The 14621-nt window shown below is 39.2% G+C and overlaps 1 protein-coding gene across 8 annotated transcripts in view; it reads left to right on the top strand.

Moving 5' to 3' along the window:
• The window catches only part of LMO3 (LIM domain only 3), a 35273-nt gene extending 22538 nt beyond the window's left edge, over nt 1–12735 (top strand). For 5 of the 8 annotated variants that reach the window (XM_075602999.1, XM_075603002.1, XM_075602998.1 and 2 more), the window contains exons 3-4: nt 8251–8376; nt 12094–12734. In XM_075602999.1, coding sequence (XP_075459114.1) covers nt 8251–8376; nt 12094–12199 — 232 coding nt within the window. In that variant the 3' untranslated portion in view covers nt 12200–12734. Of the gene's footprint in view, nt 1–8250; nt 8377–12093 lie in introns of all 8 variants that reach the window. The other 3 variants (XM_075603003.1, XM_075602997.1, XM_075602996.1) reach the window with 2 other exon arrangements.
• The last annotated feature ends 1886 nt before the right edge of the window (nt 12736–14621 follow it).

Here is a 14621-nt window from a genome sequence, read left to right on the forward strand (position 1 = left end):
AGTGTCTGCAAGCGCCGCCATGCCTAGAGTGGGGCCATAGCATAATAGCGGCACATCAGGTCTTCAAGTGGCAATACTACATTCTCTCTCCACTCCAACCCCCCCCCCCCCCTATGTTTTCTTGCTATGTTAAGCACGTGACTGTAATTCTACGTTCTTGCCTAAACAAGCAATAGTTTTGTGCTCCTGTTATAAATCTGTAAAAATCCTGATTGTGTACGAACATAATGGCTGCCTTCTAATTTTGTGCTGCAGTCTGATGTGGTAGCTGATATGTAACATTATATTACTAAGTAACACATTATTGTTTCAGCTTTCAGAGTAATTGAGTCTGCTGTGTTCCAAAAAGTTCTTTTTGTGATACTTTGTTGCCAAAGGGCAGAGCTCAAAAGTGTCAGCCTTTTTAAAAAGAGAATGTGGATATGACTTTCTAAATAGTTTCTGTAGCAACCAAAGAATGTTCCATACAAAAAATCATTAAAAATGGCAAATTAAAATACATTTTAAAAAAATGCACACCGTATTTATAGTACTACAAAACAGATTTTTAAAAAATCATAGGATTTCACATTCTTGCTGCTTTAATGCTATTTGCCATGCTTGGGACCCAGAACATGTCTAGCTTTCACATGTAGAAAGTTATATTACAGTTTATTTTTAATTTTTATTGTATGCATATTCAAGTTTCATTTAAGTGTAAATCTAGTTTGTTGAGAAGGAAGTGTTAAGTGTGGGCTGTAGATTGGAAACACATTCCTGTTCTTAATGGTACTTGATGTTTAAAGAATGAGGACCTCTCGGGTGTGACCAGTCCTGCTGCTTCTGGCTTGGAACAGCCTCCAGACGGTGATTTGGCGACGTCACGCTTCATTTCAATGCTTAACATGGAAAGCAGGATTTTTCTACCCTCCCATCAACTTCTCAATTAGCAATCTACCCTGTGTAACGGCCTTGTTTCACAATCCCTTCGGGCTGCGTCTAGCATTAGGCCGAGGAAAGTTGCTCTCCTTGCTTCAGCTCCTAACGCAGGTAGTAATGACTTCCAAAAAATATGTAGAACCCTTTTACTTCCATGGAAACTCTGCTCTTGCATTTGTCAGTGTACTGGCGGTCCATTTTCTCAGTGCTACACACACACACACCCTTTTTTTTCCAAACGTAATAAAATCCTTTGGATCCAGAATTCTGCTGAAACTTGCAGGTTTCTGCCTGATCTCATATTTGAAGAAAAAAAAATATATATTTTTTTTTCACACAGAATTATTCATAAATGGTTTGCAATATACATTAAAACAACACCAAACCATGCAGTAAGTAAAGCTAGTGCTCGAAATAATAAGGGACTCCTACAAACAGCAATTGTTGATGGGGATACGGCACTTTTTGACTATAGGTCAATGTAATATGGTAGAAAATGTAACCCGTTTGATGCCTGAGACTACCAATGCATTGCAAAGGCAATTCATTCAGGTATCAAACTGGTTCTAAACACGTACGCACAACTAATAATCCTATGTGCAAATATTAAGACTGGAGTAGCCCAAGTGATTAGCTAGGCATAGGTTTTCCATGCATACTAAGTGGTTAATATACTATGATTTTATTTTATTTTTGTCCAATCTTGACTTTGTGTAGTATGTTTTGGACATGAATTAATGTCAGACTGGAGTAGAGGGGAGAAGTCTATTTTCTGGCCAACAGCCCGATATTGGCATGTAACAGTGTTAGAGAATAATTTGAGATTACTAATGTAACGCTGTTCCCCCCCCCCCCCCCCCCACCCTCTGGGAGATGTCCCCATTACAGTGTAGGTTGGTGCATACCTGCTGGCTCACAGTAAATCCGAGTCTCCGCCGATGTGTTTCTGGGGTACATTGCAGTTGCTTATCTCTGGGTACACAGCACTTCCATCTGCCGCGTCCCACCTCCTCCCCTGTCACTCTAAAGAGCTGCCTGTGGGGGGAAACTCCATAATTGGACCTGACACTGCCTGCTCTTACCAGGGCTTGCATGTCTCGGAGGGCAGACTGGTAGCCAAACCAGACATGGCTACACTAATTTCCAAGCTTATTTTCATGCACCACATTAAGAATTGTTTGTGTTGCTGTGGTAACGCGCCTCGTCACTGTGTGTTCCTGCGAACGCTATGACTTCCTTACTAATGTAGCAAGACTTACGGTCACCAGCGCCACAGACTAACCAGCAAAAGTCATGATTCTCAGTGGGACAACCTGCAGCGTTAATACGTGGCACCGAAACGTTCAGTCTCGCTACATCTGTATATAGATCCATTGCATAAACTTTTAACCTGAACCTCTTTTCCGTTTATTGACCTTAAGTCACTGCAATTTCAGAGCAATATTTTATAAATAATCTTTAAAGGTGAAATGAAAGATGCATCGCCTTACTCGCTTTCTTTATGAAAGATGCACAGGTACAACATAACCTAGCAAAGAACATCTCCATTTGCTATAGAAAGTATCATAGTTTAATATTGGTCATTCAGAATTTGCAAAACTGCGTTCTCTCGCGCCGTAAACACGAAACACTTGATGTTCACCATAGCCAACTTGCGAAGTCTCTCCCCTCTCGGGTAAGCAGCCTGTGTTGGTAGTGCAAAGCAGGTTTTGATTTGCATAGCGTAATTAATAAATAAATCTCTAATCTGTAATTATACATTTATCAAGGCAGAGAAGTGATTATTATACATTGTATGTAATAATAAACCTTCTGTGCATTCGTTTACATGCAGAAAAAGATCTTTAAAGTGCATTTTTGTGCAACTATCCTACAATCTTTATTTATTTTTCTCCCCAATACTACATTGTAATCCCAGTTTTTAAATAGTTGCCTAAACATGTAGGCACATAGGTGGGCAACAAATAAACGGTGTTAAATTTTATTTCAAACTGAAGACGTACTTCATATAAATATGCTGATATAGATAGGCACTGCACTTGTATATAGATAAGCTTATATATATTTATATATATATATATATATATATATACCATGATTGTGTGGTACAGACCGCTATATGGGAAATATTGGGACTAAATAAACCATCACACTAATTTTAGTGTCCGTATGATATATTTTTCTTGTTACATAGATGACTAGCTTCCGTCTCTTGTCTCCTATGCTCATCATTTTGTGTTATAGTGCTTTGTATATCCTCACCAACTATCATTGAGATACATTACTTAAATAGTATCATCTAAGTTTATTGATCTATTCTAGGATAATGGTTATGATCACCTATTCTCACTATTAGCCCTGCGATACTACAGCCTTTTTTGGTTTGTGTAAATCTCACTTTGCCCCATTATAATGTGATGTAACATAGGATATAAATCCGCCCCGTATTGCTGTATTTTTACATGCTTTAGAACCTCTAGCGGGAAGTACAGTATGTCTTCTGGAATAAAACAACTTTACTTAACATTGTTCATTTGTTCACCTATGTGCCTATATTTATAGTAACTATTTCCCTGCTATAGTGACTGCATATCTATAGTCCCAAGCAGTTTTACAGTGGCGGCTTATTAAGACTTGGGTCTTAGGACGTAGTTTACGATACAAATATACATTTGTTGGTGCAAATAAGGTGGGGGTTTTTTTGGTGCATCACCTGTGTTTCTCTCCTCATCCCCATATGTACCTTCCACTAAACTTTATTCTATAGCTGAGCGGTAGGTCCCTTTTTTTTTGTCCATGTAATGTATGAGTTGCACCATGTTTTGGGAATGTAATATTAGCAGCAAGGATAAACTTACATAAAATAAAATGTGTCTTTCTTGGTTTTCATGCAAGAGTTTTGAGTATAGGCGCGGTCTCTGAAAACAACGGGATGGAGTTTAAAGCAGGGGGTCCTGGCTCAGATCCCAGTGGCAGGTCCTTGTGACCTTAGCTAGGTCACGATCTTTGTGACTCGGGCACCAAGAAATATATTGTAAGCTTTATGGGCAGGGAGCTGTGCCTGCAAAGATATGTACAGTGCTGTGCAAGCTTTCACTGCTATACAATGGGGGAAATTTTTTTTTATTCAGAACCATATTGTAGATGAGCATGTGGTTTTTGGATGGCACGAACCCTATAGCTCACCAGAGGGGAAACTAAAATCTTTTTGCACGGAACGTCTTATGTTTGTCCCATGATACAGCTACCGATGAATCGAAATCTGCCATAACTTCTTTTTCCTCTACCCAATTAAAACAGCAACATTTCTCCTGGTTTCCAAATACAGTGCAGCCACCAGTATCCGATCACTTGCCTGGGTAAAAACTAAGGCATCTCTCAGTACATGCCTCAACATTTTGTGAGATTCCTAATGGCTCATCGAATTAACACAGCGGGGGGGGGGCTGGGGGCCTGCAGTCCCCTTCCAACTGAATAGGACTGCAGGACGCCCCCCTCTCCCCCTCCCTGCTGTGTTAATCTGATGGCCCATTAGGAATCTCATAGAAATGTTGAGGCCTTTACTGTGAGATTGCCCCAGATTTTCCAAGGCAAGTGATCTAATACTGGTGGTTGCTTCTGTATGTATCGTGATTTTTGGTCCTATGACGCCCATAAAGGATCCCTAAAAAGTTTACCATGTCCCTTGTCGTTCAGAGCACACCTAGTTTGCATACACATGAATTTGTTGTATGTGTGTATGTATATTCCCTAAGAAAGCTGGTGGAAGGACACTGCAAGGATTGTGTGGATGGGAAAAACACCTCACCCCCTCTTCTCCCACCCAACCCCCTGCCCTCAAGATTAAAAAAAAACAAAACAAAAAAACTTGTGACATTTTTGTTTAAAGGGGTTTTCACATTTCTTAAGCCTTTTTCAGGGATTGTTCCTGTCCTACCATTTCAAAACACTATGCTTCAGAATAAGATACCTGTTCAATCCAATCATATTGTCCACTGTAAGCAAACTCTCGTCTACATCTTCAAACTACTGTAATAACTATACTGCATGAATTGGCATTCGTTTAGCATTTTAATCTTTCAGAGCCAGTATCCCTGAACCCTGCATGTTTCGAACTCTCCTGTATGCTCTGTGCATATTCCACATGGCTGTAGATGTAACTGCTGCTGCTTTTCCTTGTTGCTTCACATCCCCTGTAGGAACAGAGATGTGAAATTCTCAATTTGCTTCAGTAAGGATACAATGTGTTTCCCTAACCTGTTGGCTTCTAGAGCATTTTGGGAATTAAATGACCACTCGCAACAATGTTTTTAAGCCCACAGATAAAGATTTTCCCAAAATATATTGGAAACGCAGATTTTTATTTGGGGGGGGGGGGGGCGCGGTTTGTTTAGAAGTCCTGCCTTAGGGATGCGTGTCACAGAACTTTCTGTATCTTGTGGATCTGCAATGTTTTGACAGGGACAGCCTCAGTTATATTTGTGTATTCCATGGTTTCTTTACTGATTGGGGCAATGCTTTCAGAATTCCATGAGGCGTGATCAAGCCCCTTCTCCCTTAAACCACAACTGCAAAATCCCGCTTTACTTGGTAACTATCTCACACTTGCAATTTGATTTCTATGTATCCCATCTAAAATCTGACCAATTTAGTGTGTGTGTGTGTGTGTGTGTGTGTGTGTCATAAATAGCTGTCAAACTCATGAATAGAAACAATTGCTATATCTTGTACAAAAATATCTGAAATCAGTTTGAAAAACTGCTGAATATTTAAAAAAAAAAAAAATCGGCCGCTCTGAGTTTACTTTGCAGTACTTTATATGGTGGATATTTTGTCATTTTAAGTGTCATGTTTTATATAAACAAGATTGGTTCAAAATCTTTTAAAGGTGAGCATATTTTCAATATAATGTAGATGTAAAATCTTCACATTTGCTGGCAACAAAGCAGTTAATGTTTTGCTTTTAACGTCCATTGTGGTCCAAGTTCTGCGATCCCTCGTTAACCAGGTGCAGATAACCTTTCACTTTTAACTGACCTTGAATTGTTACAGTATAAACCTAATCTTGACCATTGTTTGAGCTCATGATAAAAGCACAAATACTTGGATTTTCTTATTTTACTATATAATTTCTTATAGCTTTCCATTGATACTGACTTATCAATGGTATTCCTGCTTCAGGTATTGCATTGTGTATGAATTGGACTACTGACTGATCTCTAGATCCTTGCACTAAACTGAGGAGAAAGTGTAACACATGCATTGTTTTACAGTTAATTAGATCAGATTTCCGCATCCCTGCGCTCAGTCTGTGAGCTGACAGTTCGGTAAAATGTTCCCTTGTAAGGTTCTCCCTCCTAGGAAAAGGGGCAATAATTCATCATTAGGACTTCAGAGTCCAGGTGTAGATGAAAACTGATGGGGCCTCCAGTGAGGCAGGGCAATTTCGTGGAAGAAAATTTTATCTGAAGCTCAATTCCCTGGTTACAACAGAGAATAATTAAGATAATATTGCTTCAAGAGTACTTTAATGATTAAAAATCACACATGCAGAATCTATAAATTGGAAGGTAACAAATTGGAAAGATGTAACGTCCGTGATCTCCTTTTTTTTGGTCCTGGAAAGCACACCAGTAGAACAGCAGCTCCGACACCCACTGGAGACCAGGTCCATTCCAAGGACTTTGTTTAGGTGCAACAAATCATTTGTCTGTTATTAACCCAGAGCTTGTAATTATGCAGATTGCCATAGATTTTCCTGGGTCTGGAAGTGAGATTGAGGGTTGTTCACACTGTAGCAGGCAGCTCAGGGCTGGCCATGCATTACTGAACTTGCCACATTTATCATGTTGACTGATGGCAGCAGAAGCAGGTCTGCGGTCCCAGTGGTTAATGTAGTGGGTAATTAACTGTCATTTGCCTAGTAATAGGCTGATGATCAATGGTTTGTGTGGAAACAAATTCTAATCAGGTAGCTGATAAATGCTTGGAGCCAGAGCAATTGAAATTGGGGGACATACGAAAAGCAACTATGTTCAGAATTTCTAAATAGCATTATGCTTGGATGTGTTTCATTTATTCTTTTTGTATTTGTAATTTGTCAAGGCTCCTAATAAACACACAATGTACACACTTTCTTGCATTTATTTTTTAGGATTCAGTAGCATTCATCTAATGTACGTTCATCCATAGCATTGTCATTCAAACTATTTTAATGAAAAAATGGTGCCTGATCACTCCATCGCCGTGAGACACGTAGTTACTTTTCAAAGTTTATTTTGAATTATTGAAAGTCTTTAAAGAGGCACACTGTCAATTGGTTGCACTTTTCGATAAACCATTGAATAATAAAACATTGTTTATTTAGTTATTTAAGTTTAGAAAATCATTAAACTTTTAGCTACTGTTGACTTGTGCTATAGAAATAGTTTCATAATCCCCTTTATGAATAGAATAGTTCTGTAGGTAGAAATAGTATACATTTGTGATATTTATGTACACAAATGTGTATTTTATACATATTACATAACCAGTTGTATAACGATTTGTAATATTTTTCCTACCAATTGTAGAACTTGCATTATTTTTATTTCTTTTTATTGGTGTTTTTTATCAAACTGTTCAGATTGTTCTTGCGGTACATTTTCCTTCCATTTTGGCTTTGTGTGTGTGTGTAGTTTAGCCTCATTTACTTTCATGTTCCATCTGAATAATGTAATCATCGTTATAACTATGGCATAGGGTTCTAAGGTACAAGAACTAAATGCATTAGACGATTCAAATGATTTTGTTCATAAAATGTTCCTCTAATAATGATGACAAAGCTTTTAGCACGGAGACAAATTAAATTGGCTATTCTCGTTCTTTGCTACCTAATGTAAAATTCACAAAAGCCACGGGTACTGTGCTCCTATTGTCGTCCAAACAAATCCTGAGCGCTCTCTCTTTTCCATACTAATGTGGTTAACTGATTTTAGAACATGCAAAAATTACTCCGTTTTTATTAGCCAATTCAACAAATTATTTCACAAGGAATAGATAAACTGAGAATATTTCATCAAACTACACTTGCCTGTCTCACACGCAAGATTTTTATACAATGTTGGTAACTGTAACACGGACTCGTACTTTACTATGAAAGTACATGTATCAAATCATTGTTTTGAGAACCTGGTACTGGAATGTTTTGAGATGATCAGCAGCTGTTTAAGACAAAACGATGGTGGCACCAGGCCGGCCGTTCACTAGTGCGCACGAGCTGTGTTCTACACACTGGATTTTCACAAAACACCGTGTGTAAAATGTATACAAAATGTTTTTTTCTCTTTGCAGGCTGTTTGGTGTCACCGGAAACTGCGCCGCGTGCAGCAAACTCATTCCTGCCTTTGAAATGGTGATGAGAGCCAAGGACAATGTCTACCACTTGGATTGCTTTGCGTGTCAGCTTTGTAATCAAAGGTAAGCGTGTGCACTTTCTGTACAGCAAATACAAATCACGTGTGAGCTTCATTTGCACGTCGTCCGACAGGTTTGCAGCCCTGCCTTTCCCTATCATCTCTAGGCATATGCTTCCACTGCAGCCAGGAATTCTGGGTAATGATATGGAAATGAGCTCGCACAGGACTTTTTTGTACCAATGTGCTACTAGTGGCTCTAGTTCAGCAAGTTTATATTGAGAAAAATGATCCACGGAAGATGCTGGTGAATAGGAAAAGCGTACAGGCATACCCCGCATTAACGTACGCAATGGGACCGGAGCATGTATGTAAAGTGAAAATGTACTTAAAGTGAAGCACTCCCTTTTCCCCACTTATCGATGCATGTACTGTACTGTAATCATCATATACGTGCAGAACTGATGTAAATAACGCATGTGTAACAGGCTCTATAGGCTCCCCGCTTGCGCAGAGCTTCGGTACAGGTAGGGAGCCGGTTTTGCTGTTCAGGACGTGCTGACAGGCGCATGCGCGAGCTGCCGTTTGCCTATTGGGCGATATGTACTTACTCGCGAGTGTACTTAAAGTGAGTGTCCTTAAACCGGGGTATGCCTGTACATTGCTGAAATGTTTTTAATTTCTGGAACATATATAAAGGGGCATGTGCCCTGCAAACTGTATAGAACTATGCAACAATTTGAATAATTCTTTTTCTGGGGGCTATAGTAGGCGTTTTTGAAGCTGACCAATAGCCAATGCTCATAGCAACTCTTACAGAGCTTAGGAAAATATGCAAGGTGTATTCTAATCCTTTTTTAAAGAAGGTCTTTTAGCTGTCTTCATTAAATAAACATTTTCAGTAATTGTTAAACCTAAGCAGATTGTTACAAACATGGCAGTTTCTGGACATGGATAAGGGGAAATGAGTAAAAGACAGGTGTGGGTTTTTATTTATTTTTTATTCCCATTAAAACTTTAACACTTTTTTTTAGGAGCAAGGGAATATTTCTAATGCAAATTAGGATTGGTACATTTGGCAAATACAGTTTGACGTTGAAGTTATTTTGGACGCTTTACTTGGTATGGCTTCAGCTACTAAGGAAAGTTGATGCGTTCAGGTAAATAAACGTTGCCAGTTTTAGACCCCGGTGAACGCGCACCTAATAGACCAGTTGGGGGCACACCCATCATGTAGCGGTTTGGTTAGCACAGCTGGTCCAGCGTAGCTACCATTGACTTGAGTTGGAGTTCATTCTGAAACGGCTGGAATAACCTGTACTGGCACCTGATGCGTGTGTCCCTGAAGCTGTTATCGGACAGCCTTGCTTGACCTCTTCTAACCCCAGAAGAAACTACATTCACTTAAATGGACTTGAAGGTAAATATGGGTCTTTAACAAAGCGACTTCACCAAATCTGAATGCTGTTGCCTGAAATAATTTTAAACCTTTAGTTCACGTGCATGTATGGTACATATCGATTGCAAGGCTGCTGGTCTATTTTCCATAGAAATGTTCCCATTGGAAGCTTCCTTTTGTGTACGGTTTTGAGATGGTTTTCTTCAGCAGTAGCACAGTGCAGATGTAAAAGACTTGACAATAGATCTCTGTATTGGAACTAATATTTCTGCTTTTTGCTTACTTTATTGCACCATGCTGGTACTGCACCTCTCTCGTGTTGGTTCTGCACTATCAGCACTTCGGTTATGTCGTCTAGTAAAGTTACCCACTGAAGACTTCTTATTTAAAGGATATTTTTCTTTATAATACGGGGTCTGTGGATCTGAACCTCGTTAATTTCATGTTGCATTGTAACTCTGGTCCCATTTAAGGTACAGCGAAGATACTTTTCCCCACGCAATGGGGCTGAACTCGGCCTGCATGAGACTAACCCAGTGCATTAAATCGGGGTGGTGTGCATAGGCGGCCGTACATTATGCTAACATTGTTCAATTCGCCTTCCACAACCTCTAACTCTACTCAGTCTGTATCACACGGCATTGAGCATTGTCTACATGTGTAGTAGCTACAGTAAGGAATTGGTATCGCATAGGGAGTGTGTAGTGTTCGCCACACAAACCTTTCCATCCACTTATCAATAATGGTTGACACTTCCATATTGATTAAAACCGTGACATGCAAATGGTCTGTGGATTTAGTAAATAGACCAACTTCATTTTCCTTGTGAAATGGCAAGAATACCAATTTGTATTTTGTGACACTTAATATGACCTGGTGTTTTCATGATGTTGGTATTGCTAAAGTCTAAACAAATGTTACTTGCACACGTGCAATTTTAGTTAGTTTTTAAAGGGAATTACCCCTTTGGGCTGTCTGCTTTCTATAGAATAAAAAAATAGAGCTAGTTTTCAAAGGTTCTGGATAAGAAATGGTAACAGATTAGAGGATCATGAAATAATCGCGTTTCAATTCACATCAGGTGGCAATAGTTCCAGAAAACAAATTTCAGAGTTAAACAGACCAATTTTCCATTAAGAGCAAAGCTAATTCTTTTCAATCCACTTTTTATTATGCCATTCTCCTTTATCTGTGTAGCTAGCATAAGGATACATTTCTAAAGATACCCAGTTGGAAAACAAATGGCTTCACTGTTTGTCTAGCATTCCAGTCTTTACAAATGTAAATCAGTCCCACTGCTAGTCTCTTTAAACCTGCAACTTTACAACACGTTAAAGGGGCTATTTCCAGTCCTCACTTTAATCTGACACCTCTGAGATTTCTGTGTGAACATTAGAAATTCACTGTTAAAGGGAGACCACTGTCACAGGGCAAATGGGTCAACGTGTGTAATTGTGTGTGTGCTTTTACCAGGTCAACTCGGCGAACACTACTATTTCAAGGTTAAATTGTTGCAATTAAATACATATACCTCCATTTGCATAACTAGTCTGTTAAATCTACCGTAAAACACAGCCATTTATTTCTGACCCTAATTGTGTCCAAAAAGTCACCGTTTAGAATTTCTCCTAGAAAGAATGTTTTAATCTTTTACCCACTTAAGCACAATACTTTTCCAAAGCAAGACGCGTAATTAGCAGCAGCTAACTAGTTTCATTTATTCACCTCATTGTGGAGAGGTTCATTTAGGTTACTCGGTGTTTAATTGGAATACTTGTGGATAAAAAAATACTTTTCAATCTGTCTAATAGCTGTTGAATTTGCTATAAACAAAAGAATATGACCCTGCTGTGAAATCCATCATTAAGGAGACTTTTTACACTATCCATCCTGTTGCAATTGTTCGCTAATAGTCTAAGGGAATTTCACAATAACACATTCTGTCGTAGCCTGTGCTGCCATTTGAAGTAAATAATAAAGCTGGTATAATGCAAACTTGCACAGAGCTTATTTCTCTTCAGCCGTCTCTCTTTAAGTCGTTCCAACTAACTTTTTTTTATACAGTTTAAGTGAGAAAGCATTATGTAAGCGAAATGAGAACCTCCCGAAAATCCTATTCTCATTAAGCCATGTGCTGAATGACCTATCTAATTTAAAAATACAAATATGTATGATATAATTTTCAGGTCTTGGTAAACCTCTGGCACATGCTTAAATTCTCAACAAAACGGCATTTTTAATGAACTGCCCACTGAGTTATTTATTGCATTGCACTTTGTAGGGGATTGTTTGCTGCCAATTTTTCCAAGTCTTAAAAACCCTATAGATGTAAGCGTAAAGCTGGCTGAATACGCTTAACCCCTTCTGTACATCTCATTCTAGGTTTTGTGTTGGCGACAAATTTTTCCTAAAGAACAACATGATACTTTGCCAGACGGACTATGAAGAAGGATTAATGAAAGAAGGTTATGCACCTCAGGTTCGCTGAGCCTGGGAGACATCATCATCATTAAGAAAATAGAAAGCACTACATTCTTATCATTTTTTTGCTCAACATGTATATACGAATTGATGCCGGAATCTACTGAATAGTTTAATTATAGGGAGACCTCCTGGTCACGTGGACTGTCTGTAGTTCTGTAAGTTTCACCAGAATTGAATGTTTCCTAGAGGTCCTGTACAGGCGGATGATTTTCTTTTGTTGCTTGCTACTGTATGATTTTGTCACTTGGCATGAGATGTTTATTTTGGACTACTATTGTACATAATGTATTGAAAAATTTGAAGCACAAATTTAATACAGTTTTATTGTGTTATTTGTGTTCCCGGTTGCTTCTTTGTAATGTTGCATTTCGTACAATCTGTGTTTAAACTCATTGTATATTTATGCTTTCTGTATCTTTCAGCTATTTTACATGAGCTGTAACTTTTTAGTAAAATGAATTAAAGCGCAAAAACCTGTTGGTTATCCAAAATCATGTAAGCACCACACGTTCTATGTCAAACCATTAAATTCACTTTATTTTTTTTATTTGAAGACGCATGTACCACATCTACAGATGACAAGCCTATATTAACACGTTGATGCACTGCATTTCACGTTTTTGCATTTTGCTGAACATATGGAAACTATCTCCATATATAACCTAGAAAGGAATGACACTAGCATTTCATGTTGATTCACCCCCCCTCCCCCCAGCAAACTGAGCTCTTGAATATTGGGTCAACCTGCTAAACATCTGTGAGCCTGTGACCCCCAAGGTCACTAGGTTTAATCATGACAATATCATCCCTGCCTCCTCCTGGAAGTCCAGGAAATGAATACTGATTTTGTCTGATGTACTGCAGCTGTGTAATGTGCACAGGTCAAATAATGGAAGACCATTGGTGAGTTTCCTCACATAATAGCACAAAAGTCCATTGCAGGTAAATGCACCAGATCCTTGCTATTCAAGGTGATGGCGGATGACACCAGGTCAGGTGTGTTGCCCTGTAATGGATTTAGCATTTTTCCTTAACGCATTGATCACCAAGAAACTCGGTACTATAGCACGTGTAGGAATTTAGGGAGGTCACTCATCCCGGAGCTACAACGGGACCTACCGAAAAGAACATATAGGGAAATGATGAGAGAGACAACAAAGGGTGGGCAACATGAATGGGAGCAGGTAAGATGGCTACCAGGGTATTTGGGTCTGTTTGTAATGGATCTTGGTGAACCTTCAGAGTCTTTAATTGACTGCAACATTTGTAATCCGTGCTAAAACTTTGCAAACCAGATAGATGAATGTCATTAAGGGGGAGGGGGGCGTTGCTGTGAACCACCACTACAGGAGATCGGTCTGGGAGTCCAAATGGACATTTTATGTTGCCCTACTTTTTACCCTGTTAAGGAAATAAAAACGGCTTGTAAACTAGAACTGCATAACGTGGAATAACCAAACATGGGAGTATAAAATACAAAATTAATATAAATACTCAATCTGGTAAACCAATAGACCATTAAATCTCTGCAATACAATTGATGATAACCTATATACAAGTTTAAATGAATAGGAAATACAACTATATAATTCAAATCTACCAAAACAAATCTATAGCTATAATTAAAGTGACAAACCGGCTTGATATTGTAGAAATTGATACTAGAGAAAAAGGAATATTATATTCCATGATGAGTATACACCCCCCCCAAAGTGAAATTAATTTGGAGTGCCTGTCATTTCTTCTATCAGATGTGCTGACATCTGGATGGTTTGCACCCTACTACCACCTGTATTTACATATATCAGTGTCTGGTTTTCTGGGGGGGAGGAATATATATATATATATATATATATCCCATATTCCCCCCCCCCCCCCTAGACTCATCTGACATATCTAGGGTGCGTGAGGGTGGATTACATGGACTGGGTGTTGCATACCTGTGTGGAACAGGAGGGCCTGAGTCTCCCGCGGTGGTGTGGGGGATCACAGGACCAGGCTTCTGGGGTAGTAGCCTCCATGCTTTAGTGGTGCAGCACCTCCATCCTCTATACTCCCAGGGATATGGGATAGGACCTGTATAGAAGAGTGAACCCTGGTCCCAGGGTGGATGCTCCAGAATCACACAACAGTCTCTGATATAAAAGTAATGTCTCTCTTTATTGATTGGATCCGTACCTCCGGCAGCAGTGGCGACAAACAGCCACAACAACAACAGCAATGTCCCGCTTATCACTCGACCCTCCGCTTTGTACAGATCTTTCCTCCTCTCCCCTCCAAGTTTATCCTCCGATAGGATGGTCTGGGCTGGGGCGTCAATACCCCACTGCCCACCTCAGACATATGTCCCAGGACATACTTGAAAACGAGAGGTAACTCTCAATGTATTACTTCCTGGTAAAATATTTTATAAATAAATAAGAGGA

The sequence above is a fragment of the Ascaphus truei genome, chromosome 5 (genome assembly GCF_040206685.1).
Source record: "Ascaphus truei isolate aAscTru1 chromosome 5, aAscTru1.hap1, whole genome shotgun sequence".
NCBI classification, from domain to species: Eukaryota; Metazoa; Chordata; class Amphibia; order Anura; family Ascaphidae; genus Ascaphus; species Ascaphus truei.